Here is a 16,169-nt window from a genome sequence, read left to right as displayed (position 1 = left end):
TTAAAAAATGTGCTAGCTCCATGCTAATTTACGTGGGATATGCCATACATATGCTTCTGATTAGCATTAGCGATTTTACATGGCAATTTCAACGCCTCCAAATGTGTTAATACAATTTACAACTCGGACACACATTACGATCAAACAGCTGATGTACTTTATTTACAAGTTGTCACTTTGTGTAAATGGTAATTAAAAAAAAAATACAACAAATCCTTTTCAACTTATATTCAATTGAATAGACTGCAAAGACAAGATATTTCATGTTCACACTGAGAAACTTTGTTATTGTTTGCAAATATTAGCTCATTTGGAATTTTAAGCCTGCGACATGTTTCAAAAAAGCTGGCACAAGCGGCAAAAAGGAGTGAGAAAGTTGAGGAATGCTCATCAAAGACTTATTTGGAACATCCCACAGGTGTACAGGCTAATTGGGAACAGGTGGGTGCCATGATTGGGTATAAAAGCAGCTTCCATGAAATGCTCAGTCATTCACAAACAAGGACGGGGCGAGGGTCACCACTTTGTCAACAAATGCCTGAGCAAATTGTTTAAGAACAACATTTCTCAACCAGCTATTGCAAGGAATTTAGGGATTTCACCATCTACGCTCCGTAATATCATCAAAAGGTTCAGAGAATCTGGAGAAATCACTGCACGTAAGCCATGATATTACACACCTTGGATCCCTCAGGCGGTACTGCATCAAAAAGCCACATCAGTGTGTAAAGGATATCACCACATGGGCTCGGGAACACTTCAGAAAACCACTGTCAGTAACTACAGTTGGTCGCTACATCTGTATGTGCAAGTTAAAACTCTACTATGCAAAGCCACAGCCATTTATCAACAACACCCAGAAACGCCGTCGGCTTCGCTGGGCCTGAGCTCATCTAAGATGGACTGATGCAAAGTGGAAAAGTGTTCTGTGGTCTGACAAGTCCACATTTCAAATTGTTGTGGACGTCGTGTCCTCCGGACCAAAGAGGAAAAGAACCATCCGGATTGTTCTAGGGTGAAAGTATAAAAGCCAGCATGTGTAATGGTATGGGGGTGCATTAGTGGCCAAGACATGGGTAACTTACACATCTGTGAAGGCGCCATTAATGCTGAAAGGTACTTACAGCTTTTGGAGCAACATATGTTGTTATCATGGACGCCCCTGCTTATATTAGCAAGACGATGCCAAGCCAGGTGTTACAACAGCGTGGCTTCATAGTAAAAGAGTGTGGGTACTAGACTGGCCTGCCTGTAGTCCAGACATTGAAAATGTGTGAAGGCTAAAATATGAGAAGGGAGACTGTTGAACAACTTAAGCTGTACATCAAGCAAGAATGGGAAATAATTCCACTTCAAAAATGTGTCTCCTCAGTTCCCAAACCTTTACTGAGTGTTGTTCTGTGTTTGCGACACAGAATCTACCTGCAGCTGCTGAGCAAAGACTCAAAGGAACATCAGAAGTCTCTCCATCAGAAATTGACTGAAGCTGAAGCGGAGGTAGAGGTGGAGGTGGAGGTGGAGGTGGAGGACCAGGAGGGGGGAGGGTCTTCACTGACTCGGCAGACCACAAGGTGGGCAAAGGTTCCTCACGTTGGCACCTGTGTGCTAACGCTTCCATATTGTCAAGTACACAATCACATCCAAATATGAGAATCATGCTCAGTGAGGGTCGACTAATGACTCCTTGTGGCTTGTGCAGCCCTTTGAGACACTCGTGATTAAACTTTGATTGATTGATTGATTCAACAGCACTTTTGGGGGAACTCTGCCCACATTCACAATCTCCATGTAAGACAAGAACACACATCTTTTTTATGCATTCTAAGTCGTAAAATACGGCGAGTAAGAGGTGGCTAACAACGCAGCTAACGGGAGTACACTAGTGATGAAACATCCAAAAAGTGGCAACAATACTTCATTCACCTCTTCATTTTAAAAAGCAATACTGTATCTACTGTATTCATTAGGACTGTCCTCAGTTTTGATCAACGTTTAAGGTCCCGGGGACCCGAATTTGTCTCAGTCATTAGAGTTTTAAAAACAAGTCAGATTTAGTTTTAACGCTAAAATATCTAGAAGTCAACTTCAAATCTATCTGTTGACATAAAGTTTTATTTTCAAAAACTATTTTATGTCCTTTTTGACAAAGAAAAAACTTTTTTAGGGCAAAAACTCAAAATGTGTAATATTTTACCCCCCCAAAAGTATTTAAAGTGGAATGTTTGATGTGAAGTAATTAGAACATCAAATAGATCAATAATTCAGAAGAACAATGCTTTTAATATTTAAAATTTTAACAAGGATTGTTTAAAAAATCACACTAAAGGTCTCATGGATCCAGATGGGTCTCAGTCATTAAAGTGTTACAAACAAGTCAAATATCTTTTTTATTTTATTTTTAATGCTAAAATATCTATAAATAAACTTCAGATCAATTTGTTGACAAAGTTTCAATTTCAAAAACTATTTTATGCTCTTTTTGACAAAGAAACAACTTTTTTATGGCAAAAACTCAAAATGTGTAATATTTTACCCCCAAAAATATTTAAAGTGGAATGTTTGATGTGAAGTAATTGGAAGATCAAATAGATCAATAATTCAGAAGAACAATGCTTTTAATATTTATTTTTATTTATTTTTTAACAAGGCTAGTTTAAAAAAAATCACACTAAAGGTCTCAGGGACCCAAATGGGTCTCAGTCATTAAAGTGTTACAAACAAGTCAAATATATTTGTTATTTTATTTTTAATGCTAAAATATTTATAAATAAACTTCAGATCAATTTGTTGACAAATTTTTAATTTCAAAATATGTTTTATGCTCTTTTTGACAAAGAAAAAACTTTTTTATGGCAAAAACTCAAAATGTGTAATATTTTACCCCCCAAAAAATATTTAAAGTGGACAGTTTGATGTGAAGTAATTGGAAGATGAAATAGATAAATAATTCATGTCAGGACGTGGACTATGGTGTGGTTGTTTTCCCGAGATGCAAGTGAACTTGGACCGGACATGGCGTGAAAGTAATGGCATCTTTATTTTAACACTAATAAAAGGAATAAACACAAAAGGCGCGCACAAGGGCAGAAGTACAAAACTGGGCTAATGAAACAAAAACTTGCACAAAGACAGAAACTATGAACATGAAAAGGAAAACAACACTTACTGTGGCGTGAAACAGCATGAAAACTATGGCATGGAACTATGGCTTGCAATGAAATGTAGAAAGGATAGATAATGTCACCAGGACGATCAACAGAAACACACAGGCTTAAATAGCAGTGACATGATCAGTGACAGGTGTGCGAGTGCAAAGCGTGAGACAGGTGCGTGACATGAGGACAGGTGAAAACTAATGGGTAGTCATGGAAACAAAAACAATGGAGCGTAAACAGAAACTAAAGAGTCCAATAACTAAACTAAACAAAACATGATCCAAAAGACATGACAATTCAGAAGAACAATGTTTTTAATATTTATTTGTATTTATTTTTTAACAAGGATAGTTTAAAAAAAATCACACTAAAGGTCTCAGGGATCCAAATGAGTCTCAGTCATTAAAGTGTTACAAACAAGTCAAATATATGTTTTATTTTATTTTCAATGTTAAAATATCTATAAATAAACTTCAGATCTATTCGTTGACAGAGTTTTAATTTAAAAAAATTATTTTATCTCTTTTTGACAAAGCAAAACATTTTTTTGTGGCAAAAACTCAAAATATGTAATATTTATGTATATGTAATATTTGCCACAAACATTTTTGAAATTGAATATTTGATGTGAAGTAATTGGAGCATTGGTCAGTTGGTCAATAATACAGAAGAACAATGCTTTTAATTTATTAATTTATTTAACAAGAATAGTTTAAAAAAAAATTACACTAAAGGTCTCAGAGATCCAAATGGGTCTCAGTCATTAAAGTGTTACAAACAAGTCTTGTTTTTTACATTTTCAATGCAAAAAATATTTATAAATCAACTTCAGATCTATTTGTTGACATAACGGTTATATCCTTTTTGACAAAGAAAACCCTGTTTTTTATGGCCAAAACTCAAAATATGTAATATATTTAAAGTGGAATATTTGATGAGTAGTAATTGGTCAGTCAATAATTCAAAATAACAATGCTTTTAATGTTGTTGTTTTTTTTATTATACAAGCATAGTTTGGAAAAAAAAAATCACACTAAAGATCTCAGGGACCCAAATGGGTCTCAGTCGTTAAAGTGTTGAAAACAAACATTTAAAAAAGATATTCAATGCTAAAATATCTATAAAATACCTTCAGACATAAAGTTTTGATTTCCAAAAACTATTTTATGCCCTTTTTGACAAAGAAAAAACCCTGTTTTTTATGGCCAAAACTAAAAATATGTAATATTTTACCCCAAAAAATATTTAAAATGGAATATTTGATGTGTAGTAATTGGTCAGTCAATAATTCAAAATAACAATGCTTTTAATGTTGTTGTTTTTTTAATTATACAAGCATAGTTTGGAAAAAAAAAATCACACTAAAGATCTCAGGGACCCAAATGGGTCTCAGTCGTTAAAGTGTTGAAAACAAACATTTAAAAAAGATATTCAATGCTAAAATATCTATAAAATACCTTCAGACATAAAGTTTTGATTTCCAAAAACTATTTTATGCCCTTTTTGACAAAGAAAAAACCCTGTTTTTTATGGCCAAAACTAAAAATATGTAATATTTTACCCCAAAAAATATTTAAAATGGAATATTTGATGTGTAGTAATTGGTCAGTCAATAATTCAGAATAACAATGCTTTAATGTTTTTTTTTTTTATTAAACAAGGATAGTTAAAAAAAAAAAAAATCACACTAAAAATCTCAGGGACCTAAATGGGTCTCAGTCATTAAAGTGTTAAAAACAAACATTTTTTTAAAATATTCAATGCTAAAATATCTAAAAATCAATCTATAAATTTGATTTAAAAAAAACTATTTTATGCCCTTTTTGACCAAGTAAACCCTGTTTTTTAAGGCAAAAACTCATATTTAAAGTTGAATATTTAATGTGGACTAATTAGAGGGTTAATTGGGTCAATAATTCAGAAGAACCATGCTTTTAGTTTTTTTATTTTTTTTTATTTTTTAACAAGGATAGTTTACAAAAAAAAATCACATTAAAGGTCTCAGGGATCCAAATGGGTCGCAGTCATTAAAGTGTTAAAATTAAGTCATACATCAATAAATATTATTTTTACTTTCGAGGCTTAAATATATCTTTTTAAAGGCCCGATCCTTTTTACTGCTCGTGTTGCATGACTTTAAAGGGGTACTGCTCTTCTTTGGGGAATTTTGCCCAACATACATGCACTTTTTTCATTTTTTTAATGAATTCTGACTTGTAAAATATGGCAAGTAAGAGGTGGCTAACAACAACTAACACTATTCCACCCATAAAGCCCTCTAAAAACCTCCAACAATACTCCATGTGCATGTCTTAGACTTAGACAAACTTTATTGATCCACAAGGGAAATTGTTCCCCACACAGTAGCTCAGTTACAAAGGATGGAAAGGGTAAGGCTGGAAAGGATAATGCAGGTATAAAGTAGACTAAAACTGTACCATAGTAGAAATATAAAATATAACATATATGTAATATTTACATATTATATATATACAGTATAAAATATATACTGTATATATATATATAATATATAAAATATATAACAATGACCATGTATAATATTACAGTATATGTAACAACTGCAGCATAAAATAGGGAAGTAGATCCAGCAGAAAATATATTAATATAGATATCGTGACCTGAATATTAACCAAGCATTATTATCACTATTGTTATTATAAGCGCTAACGCAGACAAACTATTCCTAGCGGCGCCGTGATCACAGAGCGCTAACCAGCTCCTGCTGCTATATTGACATATTGAGCTGCTGCATCGCCTCTGAGTTGGGAAAGTTCCTTCCAGTTCTTACATGGGGGTTTGTGAATGGTAGACATATTTCTAAAACAAAACAAGCAGTTCCCCTTGAATGTGTCGTATTTATTTATGGGTACTTTGCTGAAATTGAACTTAATTGGTGTGTGTTTTCAAATATGTGCTTTAATGGAGCTGCTGGACAGCTGCAAAAACTACAGAGGAGTATGTTCCTCAGCTCCTATGCTAAAGGGATTTAAGATTGCCTAATATATAAATATATATACAGTATATATTATACAACAATATATGTATTCTTAATGAAGGGTTTTATTTGCTTGATGTAACTCTCTCAAGATAAACTTACTTTTCTGTCTTTTTTTCTACTGGAAATCTGATAATAAACATATTAAACGTTGAAAATGTGACTCTCGGGAAACTTGATTTCATTTTGGAGTGAGAAAGTAAGAATTGTCAAATATAACCAGGTGACATTTATGCTAAAGTATGTTGACACTGAGCACATTACAGGGATTCAACAAAAATATCAATTTTGAATATAAACAACATCAAACATGGAAAAGTCCCCATATTTGTCAGGCGTGTCAAGTATGGCGGGAGTTTTTACATTTTTGGGGTTCCGAAATTATTATTATTATTATTATTGGGTGAATGTCCAAACATTCACATATACAATTCTACACCAAAAATCATGTACTTATTATTAAATATTATTATTATTATTATATCATCATTATTATTATCATTATCATCATCATCATTATTATTATTATTATTATTATGGTCACAAAATCATCTATTTATTATTATTATTATTGTGTGAATATCCAGACATTCACATATAAGATTCTACACCATAAATCATGTACTTATTATTATTATTATCATTATTATTATTATTATTATTATTATTATTATCATCATTATTTTTATTATTATTACTATTATTATTATCATTATCATCATCATTATTATTATTATTATTATTATGGTCACAAAATCATCTATTTATTATTATTATTATTATTATTATTATTATTGTGTGAATGTCCAAACATTCACATATAAGATTCTACACCATAAATCATGTACTTATTATTATTATTATTATTATTATCATTATTATTATTATTATTATTATCATCATTATTTTTATTATTATTATTATTATTATTATTATTATTATTATGGTCACAAAATCCTCTATTTGCTATTATTATTATTATTATTATTATTATTATTATTATTATTATTATTGTGTGAATGTCCAAACCTTCTCACATATAAGATTCTTCACAAAAAAATAATCTATTTATTATTATAATTTGTATTATTATTATTATTATTATGATGGCCACAAAATCCTCTATTTATTATTTTTATTATTGTGTGAATGTCCAAACATTCTCACATACAAGGTTCTACACCAAAAATCATCTACTTATTATTATTATTATTATTATTTTTGTTATTATCATTATCATTATTATTATTATTATTATTATTGTTGTCACAAAATCCTCTATTTATTATCATTATTAATATTATTATTATTATTATTTTTATTATTATTGTGTGAATGTCCAAACATTGTCACATATAATATTCTACACCAAAACTCATCTATTTATTATTATTATTACTATTACTATTGTTATTATTATAGTATATAAATGCAATTTAAGGCGGGATTTGAATGCGTCTACTGAGGTAGCATCTCTGTTTTCACTTTGGCAGGGGGGAGTCGCCAGTTTATTAAGGACGTTGGGGGTCTTCAATTTCATGTACCAAGTTTAATGACTGTAAGGTTCACGCCTGCAAAAGTGGCTATAAAAATAAAAATAAAAGTTAGCATGCTAACAGTCGACCATTGTAGAACTCTGGTATCAAAGGTTGCTAAATGCAACAACATCAAAAAGTTAGCGTTTCTGCAGAATCTACTGGAATTGCACAGATTCCAGTAATTACACACACCCACACACCCACACACGCACGCACGCACGCACGCACAAACACACACGCGCACACGCAAACATTCGTGTATTTCTGACCTTCTTGAGACGTGAGAAAAAAGCCTCCCTCTTTAGGACCAGCCTTTCTAGATATATAAAGATGTGTATTTACAATATTAATAATATATACATACTATGCAAATATAACAAATCTTGTTGTGAAAAATGGGTTGAAATTTCACAAGAAAAACTTAGAATTTTGGCAGTATTATAATAAAAGTTGTAATTTTACTCAACGCAAGTCAAAATTTGACAAGAAAAACTGAACATTTGTGCAATATTACGATAAAAGTTGGAATTTATAACTGTCGCAATTTTACTAGAAAAAGCTTAAAATCTGGGCAATTTTATGAAAAGAGTCGTAATTTTACTCGACAAAAGTCACAATTTCATAAGAATACTTAAAATTTTTGGCAATATTATAATAATAATCGGAATTTTACTTGGCAAAATGATGACAAAAGTCATCATTTTACTCTAAAAATGTCACTATTTTACAAGAACAACAAAATTGGCAATATTGTGATAAAAGACAGAATTTTATATGACAAATGTCACCATTTTGCATTAAAAAGTACTAATTTTACATTAAAAAATTAATAATTTTACCAGAAAATATTGCAATATTACAGAAGCAGAAATAATAAGAAATTGTTCCCAATTTTACAAGAAAAAGCTAAAAATGTGAGCAATTTTATGAAAAGAGTCGTCATTTTACCCGACAAAAGTCACAATTTCATAAGAATACTTACAAATTTTGACAATATTATCACAAACGTCATCATTTTACTCAAAAAATGTCACTATTTTACAAGAACAACAAGATTGGCTATATGGTGATAAAAGTCAGAATTGTATATGATAAATGTCACAATTTTGCATTAAAAAGTCTTAAATTTACATTAAAATTTTTATAATTTTACGAGAAAATATTGCAATATTACATAACAGAAAGAATATGAGAAATTGTTCCCAATTTTACAAGAAAAAGCTTAAAATTTGGGCAATTCTATGAAAAGAGTCGTAATTTTGCTCAACAAAAGTCACAATTTCATAAGAATACTTAAAAATTTTGGAAATATTATAATAATAATCGGAATTTTACTCATAAAATGTCACTATTTTACAAGAACTACAAAATTGGCAATATTGTGATAAAAGTCAGAATTTTATATGACAAATGTCACCTTTTTGCATTAGAAATTACTAATTTTACATTAATTTTTTTTTAATTTTATGAGAAAATATTGCAATATTATAGAAACAGAAAGAATATGAGAAATTGTTCCCAATTTTACAAGAAAAAGCTTGAAATTTTGGCAATTTTATGAAAAGAGTCATAATTTTACTCGACAAAAGTCACAATTTCATAAGAAAACTTAAAAATGTTGGCATTATTATAATAATAATCTGAATTTTACTTAAAAAATGTTATTATTTTACAAGAACAACAACAAAATTAGCAATATTGTGATAAAAGTCAGAATTGTATACGACAAATGTCACCATTTTGCATTAAAAAGTCATAATTTTACATTAAGAAAGTAATAATTTTACCAGAAAATATTGCAATTATACAGAAACAGAAAGAATATGAGAAATTGTTCCCAATTTTACAAGAAAAATCTTAAAATTTGGCCAATTTTATGAAAACAGTCGTCATTTTACTCGACAAAAGTAACAATTTCATAAAAATACTTAAAAATGTTGGCAATATTATAATAATAATTAGAATTTTACTTGGCACAATAATGACAAAAGTCATAATTTTACTCAAAAAATTTCGCTATTTTACAAGAACAACAAAATTGTGATAAGTCAGAATTTTAGACAACAAATGTCACCATTTTGCATTAAAAAGTAATGATTTTACATTAAAAAATTAATAATTTTACCAGAAAATATTGCAATATTACAGAAACAGAAAGAATATGAGAAATTGTTACCAATTTTATAAGAAAAAAGTCGACACTTTGTGAGAAAAAGTCTGCTTTTAGTTTATTTATTTATTTGTAATTTTTTGTTTGTAATTGGTTTTTAATCTTCATTATTTACTTGAAGTTATTACAGTATGTCTCTATATACATATATATATATTTTAAATTAATTTTGGCCAAAGGGGACGCATTTCAATTTCCTACACACACTTGTTATTTCATATGTTGACCAGAGGGGGAGCACTTTTAAAAGCGACACACAGTCAATTAGAAAAATCCCTCCTTTTTGGGACCACCCTCATGTTGATAGATGCCACCACCAGGGGTGCAAATGAGATCTAAATGTTTTTGTTTTTCTGTAACGTGCTTAAGGTCGATGACAAAGGAGTCAGGGACCACAGATGGTCCCTGTGCCGCACTTTGGACAACCCAGCTGTAGAAGCTAACTCTTAATGTCCACTATAGTCTTAGTAGTGTAGTGTATTTGTTCATCCTATGCTCACATATGGCTTGTCTTACGTCAGCACAGGAAGTGGTCAAATAAGCTGTTCACCTGCCAGGTTTTTTCAGGGATGAATAGGGAAGTCCTTCTTTAGCTGCCGTCTTGTTTTATCATATATTGCTGCCTTTGCACCTGTCAATCTTTACTTTAGTATGCACATTAAATCAACAGAAAAATCCTGACTTTGGAGCAATGTTCACGGACTCTAGTATTTGGCTCTCTATTAGATGCGATGTTATTGGGACCATGATTTATGTCATCACTTGTTCACACCTCCTCATATGGAAGATACTTTTCCTTCCTTTCCCCACACACACACACACACACACACACACACACACACACACACACACACACACACACACACTCTAAATGCTTGCATTATCTCCCTGCCTCCCCCCTCCCCCCACTTTGTCAGTGCCACAGAAAGGCCGCCTCCTCTTTGGTCGCCGCTCTTGTTCAGCCTCCGCTCAAAAACCGTGTTTGCCAAAAAAAAAAGAATCCTCGCACGCCCCCCCCCCCGCCCCCATTCTATTCACGCTCCATCCATCTCTCAGCATCACTGCCTGGGAATTTCTTCCTCCTCGCCGCCTTTTTTCCCCCAGCATCCTCTGCCTGCGGCGGAAGGTGCGTGCGCGTCGCCCCCCGACACATTCCAACACGGCCAGGGTCTTTTTTTTTTAAACCCCCCCCAACAAAATCTGTGTAATCCGGTTCCAATCCGGTTTATTGTGCAACTGGTCACGTGACCAGATGCATGCTGGGATACGGAGGACAACAATGAAGCGTCCCCGAGGGGTGTCTCCTCCATCCTAACCCCCCCTCTCCTCTCTCTCTCGCTCTCTCTCGCCCTCACGGAGCGCTCCTCTCCCATCCGTCAACACAAGCGGCTCTCTACTCGCCAGTTTATCCCCACAATCGCCTCGGCTTCGTCGTCCCATCTCTCCCACGGCCTCTTCAGCAGGATGTTTTTGCCAGAGCGCCGGGCGTCCATCGCCGCCACGCGTGCCTGAGCGGCGGAAGGTTCTTCCACGCGCGGAGGCAGAAGGCGAGCAGTAAGGCGTCCCACGCCAGCGTCAGAGGTAAGAGTCGACGTGATTATGGCCACCATGATGTTGGAACGTCGAGGAGGAGGAGGAGGCACACCCCCCCACACACAAATGTCCTTTTTAATGGCTGACTTCAGAAAAGACATTTTCTGCATTGGAATGTTCTGCATCAAATGATGGCGACGATGACATGAAATGAAAATATGGGTTAGAAAATCCAGTTTGTTCAAACACAATTTTGCATCATTCAGCGTGTAAAAGACACGCAGTGTAGAAATGAAGTGTCAAAATTCACCTTGTTGAAATTTGATGTGAAAATGTCAGCCAGCAAAAATTCAGTTTGTAAAAATTCAAGATAAATAAATTAAGTGTAAAAAAAAACAAGTGTAAAAAAATATATACTGAAAGATTTCAGTGTAAAAATGCAGTGTAAAATAATCAGTGTAAAAAAAAAAATTCACCGTGTAAATTAAGTGTAAAAAAAAAAAGAAAAGGGTAAAAAAAATGTTCGATGTATAAAAATTATATTGTAAAAAAAAAATGCAGTGTGTAACAAAAATAATTGTACATAAATTAAGTATTAAAAAAATTCAGCAAGTAAAAATTCATACTGTAAAAATTAAGTGTAAAAAAAATGTTTGCGTTTAAAAATTAAGTGTAGAAAATTCAGTGTCAAAATTCAGTGTATTAAAATTGGATGTAAAAAATTAGCAGGTAAATATGCAGTGTGTAAAAAAATCCTAGTATATAAATTAAGTGTAAAACAATTCAGTGTAGAAAGGGACATGCGGTAGAAAATGGATGGATGGATAATCAGTAATAAAATTCAGTGTGTAAAAATTCATACTATTTAATTAAATGTAAAAAAAAAAAAGGTCAGTGTGTAAACATTAGGTGTAAAAAAATTCAGTGTCAAAATTCAGGGTATTAAAATTTGATGTGAAAATGTCAGTCAGTAAAAATTCAGTGTGTAAAAATTCAAGATATATAAATGAAGTGTAAAAAAAAAAGGGTCAAATATCCACTGAAAGATTTCAGTGTGTAAAAATGCAATGTAAAATAATCAGTGTAAAAAAAAATTCACTGTGTAAAAAAATCATTGTATATAAATTAAGTGTGAAACAAATTCAGCATGTAAAAGTTCATACTATGAAAATTAAGTGTAAAAAAAAAAAGTTATTTCAGTGTGTAAAAATGTTGTGTACAAATTTTGTGTAAAATAATCAGTGTAAAACAAATTTACTGTGTAAAAATTCATACTGTGTAAATTAAGTGTAAAAAAAAAAAAAGTAGGTGGAAAAAAAATATTTGCTGTATAAAAATTATATTGTAGAAAAATTCAGTGTGTAAAAAAATCATTGTATATAAATTAAGTGTAAAAAAAATTCAGCATGTAAAAATTCATACTATGAAAATTAAGTGTAAAAAAAAAAAAGTCAGCGTGTAGAAAATTAAGTGTCAAAATTTAGTGTATTAAAGTTGGATGTAAAAAATCAGCAGGTAAAAATGCAGTGTGTAAAAAAAAAATGTTTGTATATAAATTAAGTGTAAAGAAAATTCAGCATGTAAAAATTCATACTATGAAAATCAAGTGTAAAAAAAAAAGTCAGCGTGTAAAACTTTAGTGTAAAAAATTCAGTGTAAACATTCAGTGTATTAAAATTGGATGTAAAAAATCATCAGGTAAAAATTCAGCATGTCAAAATTCATACTCTGAAAATTAAATGTAAAAAAAAAAAAGTCAAAGTGTAAAAATTAAGTGTAGAAAATTTAGTGTCAAAATTCAGTGTATTAAAGTTGGATGTAAAAAATCAGCAGGTAAAAATGCAGTGTGTAAAATCATAGTATATGAATTAAGTCTAAAAAAAAATTCAGCGTGTAAAAAATGTTTGTGAAACAATTCAGTGTAGAAAGGGACAAGCGGTAGAAAATGGATGGATGGATAATCAGTAATAAAATTCAGTGTGGAAAAATTCATACTATTTAATTAATTGTAAAAAAAAAAAAAAAAGTCAGTGTGTAAACATTAGGTGTAAAAAAATTCAGTGTCAAAATTCAGGGTGTTAAAATTTGATGTGAAAATGTCAGTTAGTAAAAATTCAGTGTGTAAAAATTCAAGATATATAAATGAAGTGTAAAAGAAAAAGTGTAAAAAATCCACTGAAAGATTTCAGTGTGTAAAAATGCAGTGTAAAATAATGTTTAAAAAAAAAATTCACTGTGTAAAAATTCATACTGTGTAAATTAAGTGTAAAAATAAATAAAAACTAAGTGTAAAAAAATGTTTGCTGTATAAAAATTATATTGTAGGAAAATTCAGCGTGTAAAAATTCAAGTGTAGAAAATTCAGTGTCAAAATTCAGTGTATTAAAGTTGGATGTAAAACATCAGCAGGTAAAAATGCAGTGTGTAAAAAAAAATCCTAGTATATAAATTAAGTGTAAAACAATTCAGTGTAGAAAAGGACAAGCGGTAGAAAATGAATGGATGGATAATCAGTAATAAAATTCAGTGTGTAAAAATTCATACTATTTAATTAAATGTAAAAAAAAAAGTCAGTGTGTAAAAAAAATTCAGTGTCAAAATTCAGGGTATTAAAATTTGATGTAAAAATGTCAGTGTGTAAAAATTCAAGATATATAAATGAAGTGAAAAAAAGAAAGTGTAAAAAATCTACTGAAATATTTCAGTGTGTAAAAATGCCGTGTAAAAATACTATGTAAATTTCAGTGTGTTAAAACTAAGTGTAAAAAAAATGTTCGCTTTATAAAAATTAAATGTCGAAAAATGCATCCATCCATCCATCCATTTTCTACCGCTTGTCCTTTTTGGGGTCGCGGGGGGTCGCTGGAGCCTATCTCAAAATCATTGTATATAAATGAAGTGTAAAAAATAATTCAGCATGTAAAAATTCATACTATGAAAATTAAGTGTAAAAAAAAAAAGAAGTCTGCGTGTAAAAATGAAGTGTAGAAAATTCAGTGTCAAAATTCAGTGTATTAAAATTTGATGTAAAAAAATCCGCAAATAAAATTTAATTATGTAAAAAATCATATTATATAAATTAAGTGTAAAATAATTCAGTGTGTAAAAGTTCAGAGTAAAAAAGCCACTGAAATAAATAAATATATATATGACCATCAATTTAGTCAAGCTCACCCTTTAGAGCACAGCTGTAACTTCCTGGCACTAAAGTTGTGTTAGCGCTCGTTAATAAAGAGATTAAATGTGCTTCCGTGGCTGTAGTCTCCTTGTCCGCAAACGGGGTATTGAAGGATTGTCACTTCTTTGAGTTGTTGTTCATTATTCCCTCGTAGTAGTAGTAGTAGTATTGTATGTGTGTGTGTGTGTGTGTGTACACACATGTTGTGTGTTGTTTGCTGTGTGATGTTGCCTCTTCCTATTTGATATCAAGTTCATTTTAGTGTTCCGCGTTACATCAAACGTAACAGCCTTGTAATGTATGGAAAAGTAATTGATTATCGTATTTTCCCGACCATAGAGCGCACTGGTATATAAGCCACACCCACTACATTTGAATAGGTTTCCATATATAAGCCGCACTGAACTATAAGTCGCAGATATATATGTTGTGAAATTAGTTATTTACACAAAAATATATTGTAAATGTTTATTTACATACCTTAATTGTTTCCAAACGTTGTCTGTAACAGGGCAGTAAAACGGCTCATCAAACAAAACAGAAGTCATCGTCATGGACCCACTAGCTGCGCAAGCTAGCTCTCCAATCGGCTAAACTGACTCAATAACTCCACGATGACGTTTTGGTGAATTTTCAAAACTGAAACAATAAGTTGAGAAAACTAACACAGATGCTCGTAAACGTGTTAGCATATTAGCTAATGCCAACGACGCTAGCTTCATTACAGTTACGATAGCGCGTACAAATGTGCGTGAAAACACTCCCACGGACATCACACATGTGACGCTTTAGTAAGTAAGAATTGTTTTAGTTACGTTGTAAAACTTACCAAAACGTTGCTCGGAGCGATGAATGAAGAATCCCCATGAGTAGAAACGCTATGGATGGCAAGAAGAAGACTTAGACAAACTTTATTGATCCACCAGGGAAAGTCTACCACACAGTTACAAAGGATGGAAAGGATAATGCACACAAGGACACAAAAACAGGGCGAAAACAAAAGGTATATAGTAGACTAAAAATGTACCATAGTAGCAATATAAAATCTAACATATATCATATATTATATATACAGTATATAATATATACTGATATATTATATTTGTATATAATATATACAAGGAACGGCACTTCTACTTCCATATCAAAGCTCTAAATGGAAGGACACTGCAGCAGCTGCAGTGAGCAAACCCATCCAAAAGGTGGCGCCACAGCACAAACAATAACACACCTTCTCTGTGTGTTTACTTGTTTATTGAAATAACTATTTGCTTTATGGCCATCAGCGAGAAGGAAATCCACAAATTAGCCGCGCTGTTTTATAAGCCGCAGGGCTCAAAGCGTAGGAACAACGTCATTGCTCAAAAAATAATAATGAATTAAAATCTATGTTGTTATTAATTATTGACATATTTAAAGTGGTCATTACTTCACACCAAATATTCCACTTTAAAATATTTTGGCGGGAAATATTGCATATTTTTTGTGTTTGCCTTAAAAACAATAAAAATATTTGACATAAAGTTCATAAAGTGAAAAAAAAATATGTTTTGCCGGCCAATAGAGCTGAAGTTAATCT

At 31.6% G+C, this 16,169-nt stretch overlaps 2 protein-coding genes across 4 annotated transcripts in view; both read left to right on the top strand.

The window, feature by feature from the left end:
* The window catches only part of leng9 (leukocyte receptor cluster (LRC) member 9), a 34,691-nt gene extending 27,989 nt beyond the window's left edge, over window positions 1–6,702 (top strand). Inside the window, exon 7 of the mRNA XM_061957746.2 lies at window positions 1,416–6,702. Within this exon, the coding sequence (XP_061813730.2) occupies window positions 1,416–1,484 (69 nt within the window). The 3' untranslated portion in view covers window positions 1,485–6,702. The remainder of the gene's footprint in view (window positions 1–1,415) is intronic.
* Window positions 6,703–11,313: 4,611 nt separating this feature from the next.
* Window positions 11,314–16,169, top strand: part of ttyh1 (tweety family member 1) — a 70,190-nt gene continuing 65,334 nt past the window's right edge. For all 3 annotated transcript variants that reach the window (XM_061957706.2, XM_061957714.2, XM_061957698.2), the window contains exon 1: window positions 11,314–11,460. The gene's annotated coding sequence lies outside the window, so the exon portion shown is untranslated. The remainder of the gene's footprint in view (window positions 11,461–16,169) is intronic.

The sequence above is a fragment of the Nerophis lumbriciformis genome, linkage group LG04, assembly GCF_033978685.3.
Source record: "Nerophis lumbriciformis linkage group LG04, RoL_Nlum_v2.1, whole genome shotgun sequence".
Classification (NCBI taxonomy): domain Eukaryota; kingdom Metazoa; phylum Chordata; class Actinopteri; order Syngnathiformes; family Syngnathidae; genus Nerophis; species Nerophis lumbriciformis.
This window is presented reverse-complemented; position numbering and strand designations above follow the sequence as displayed.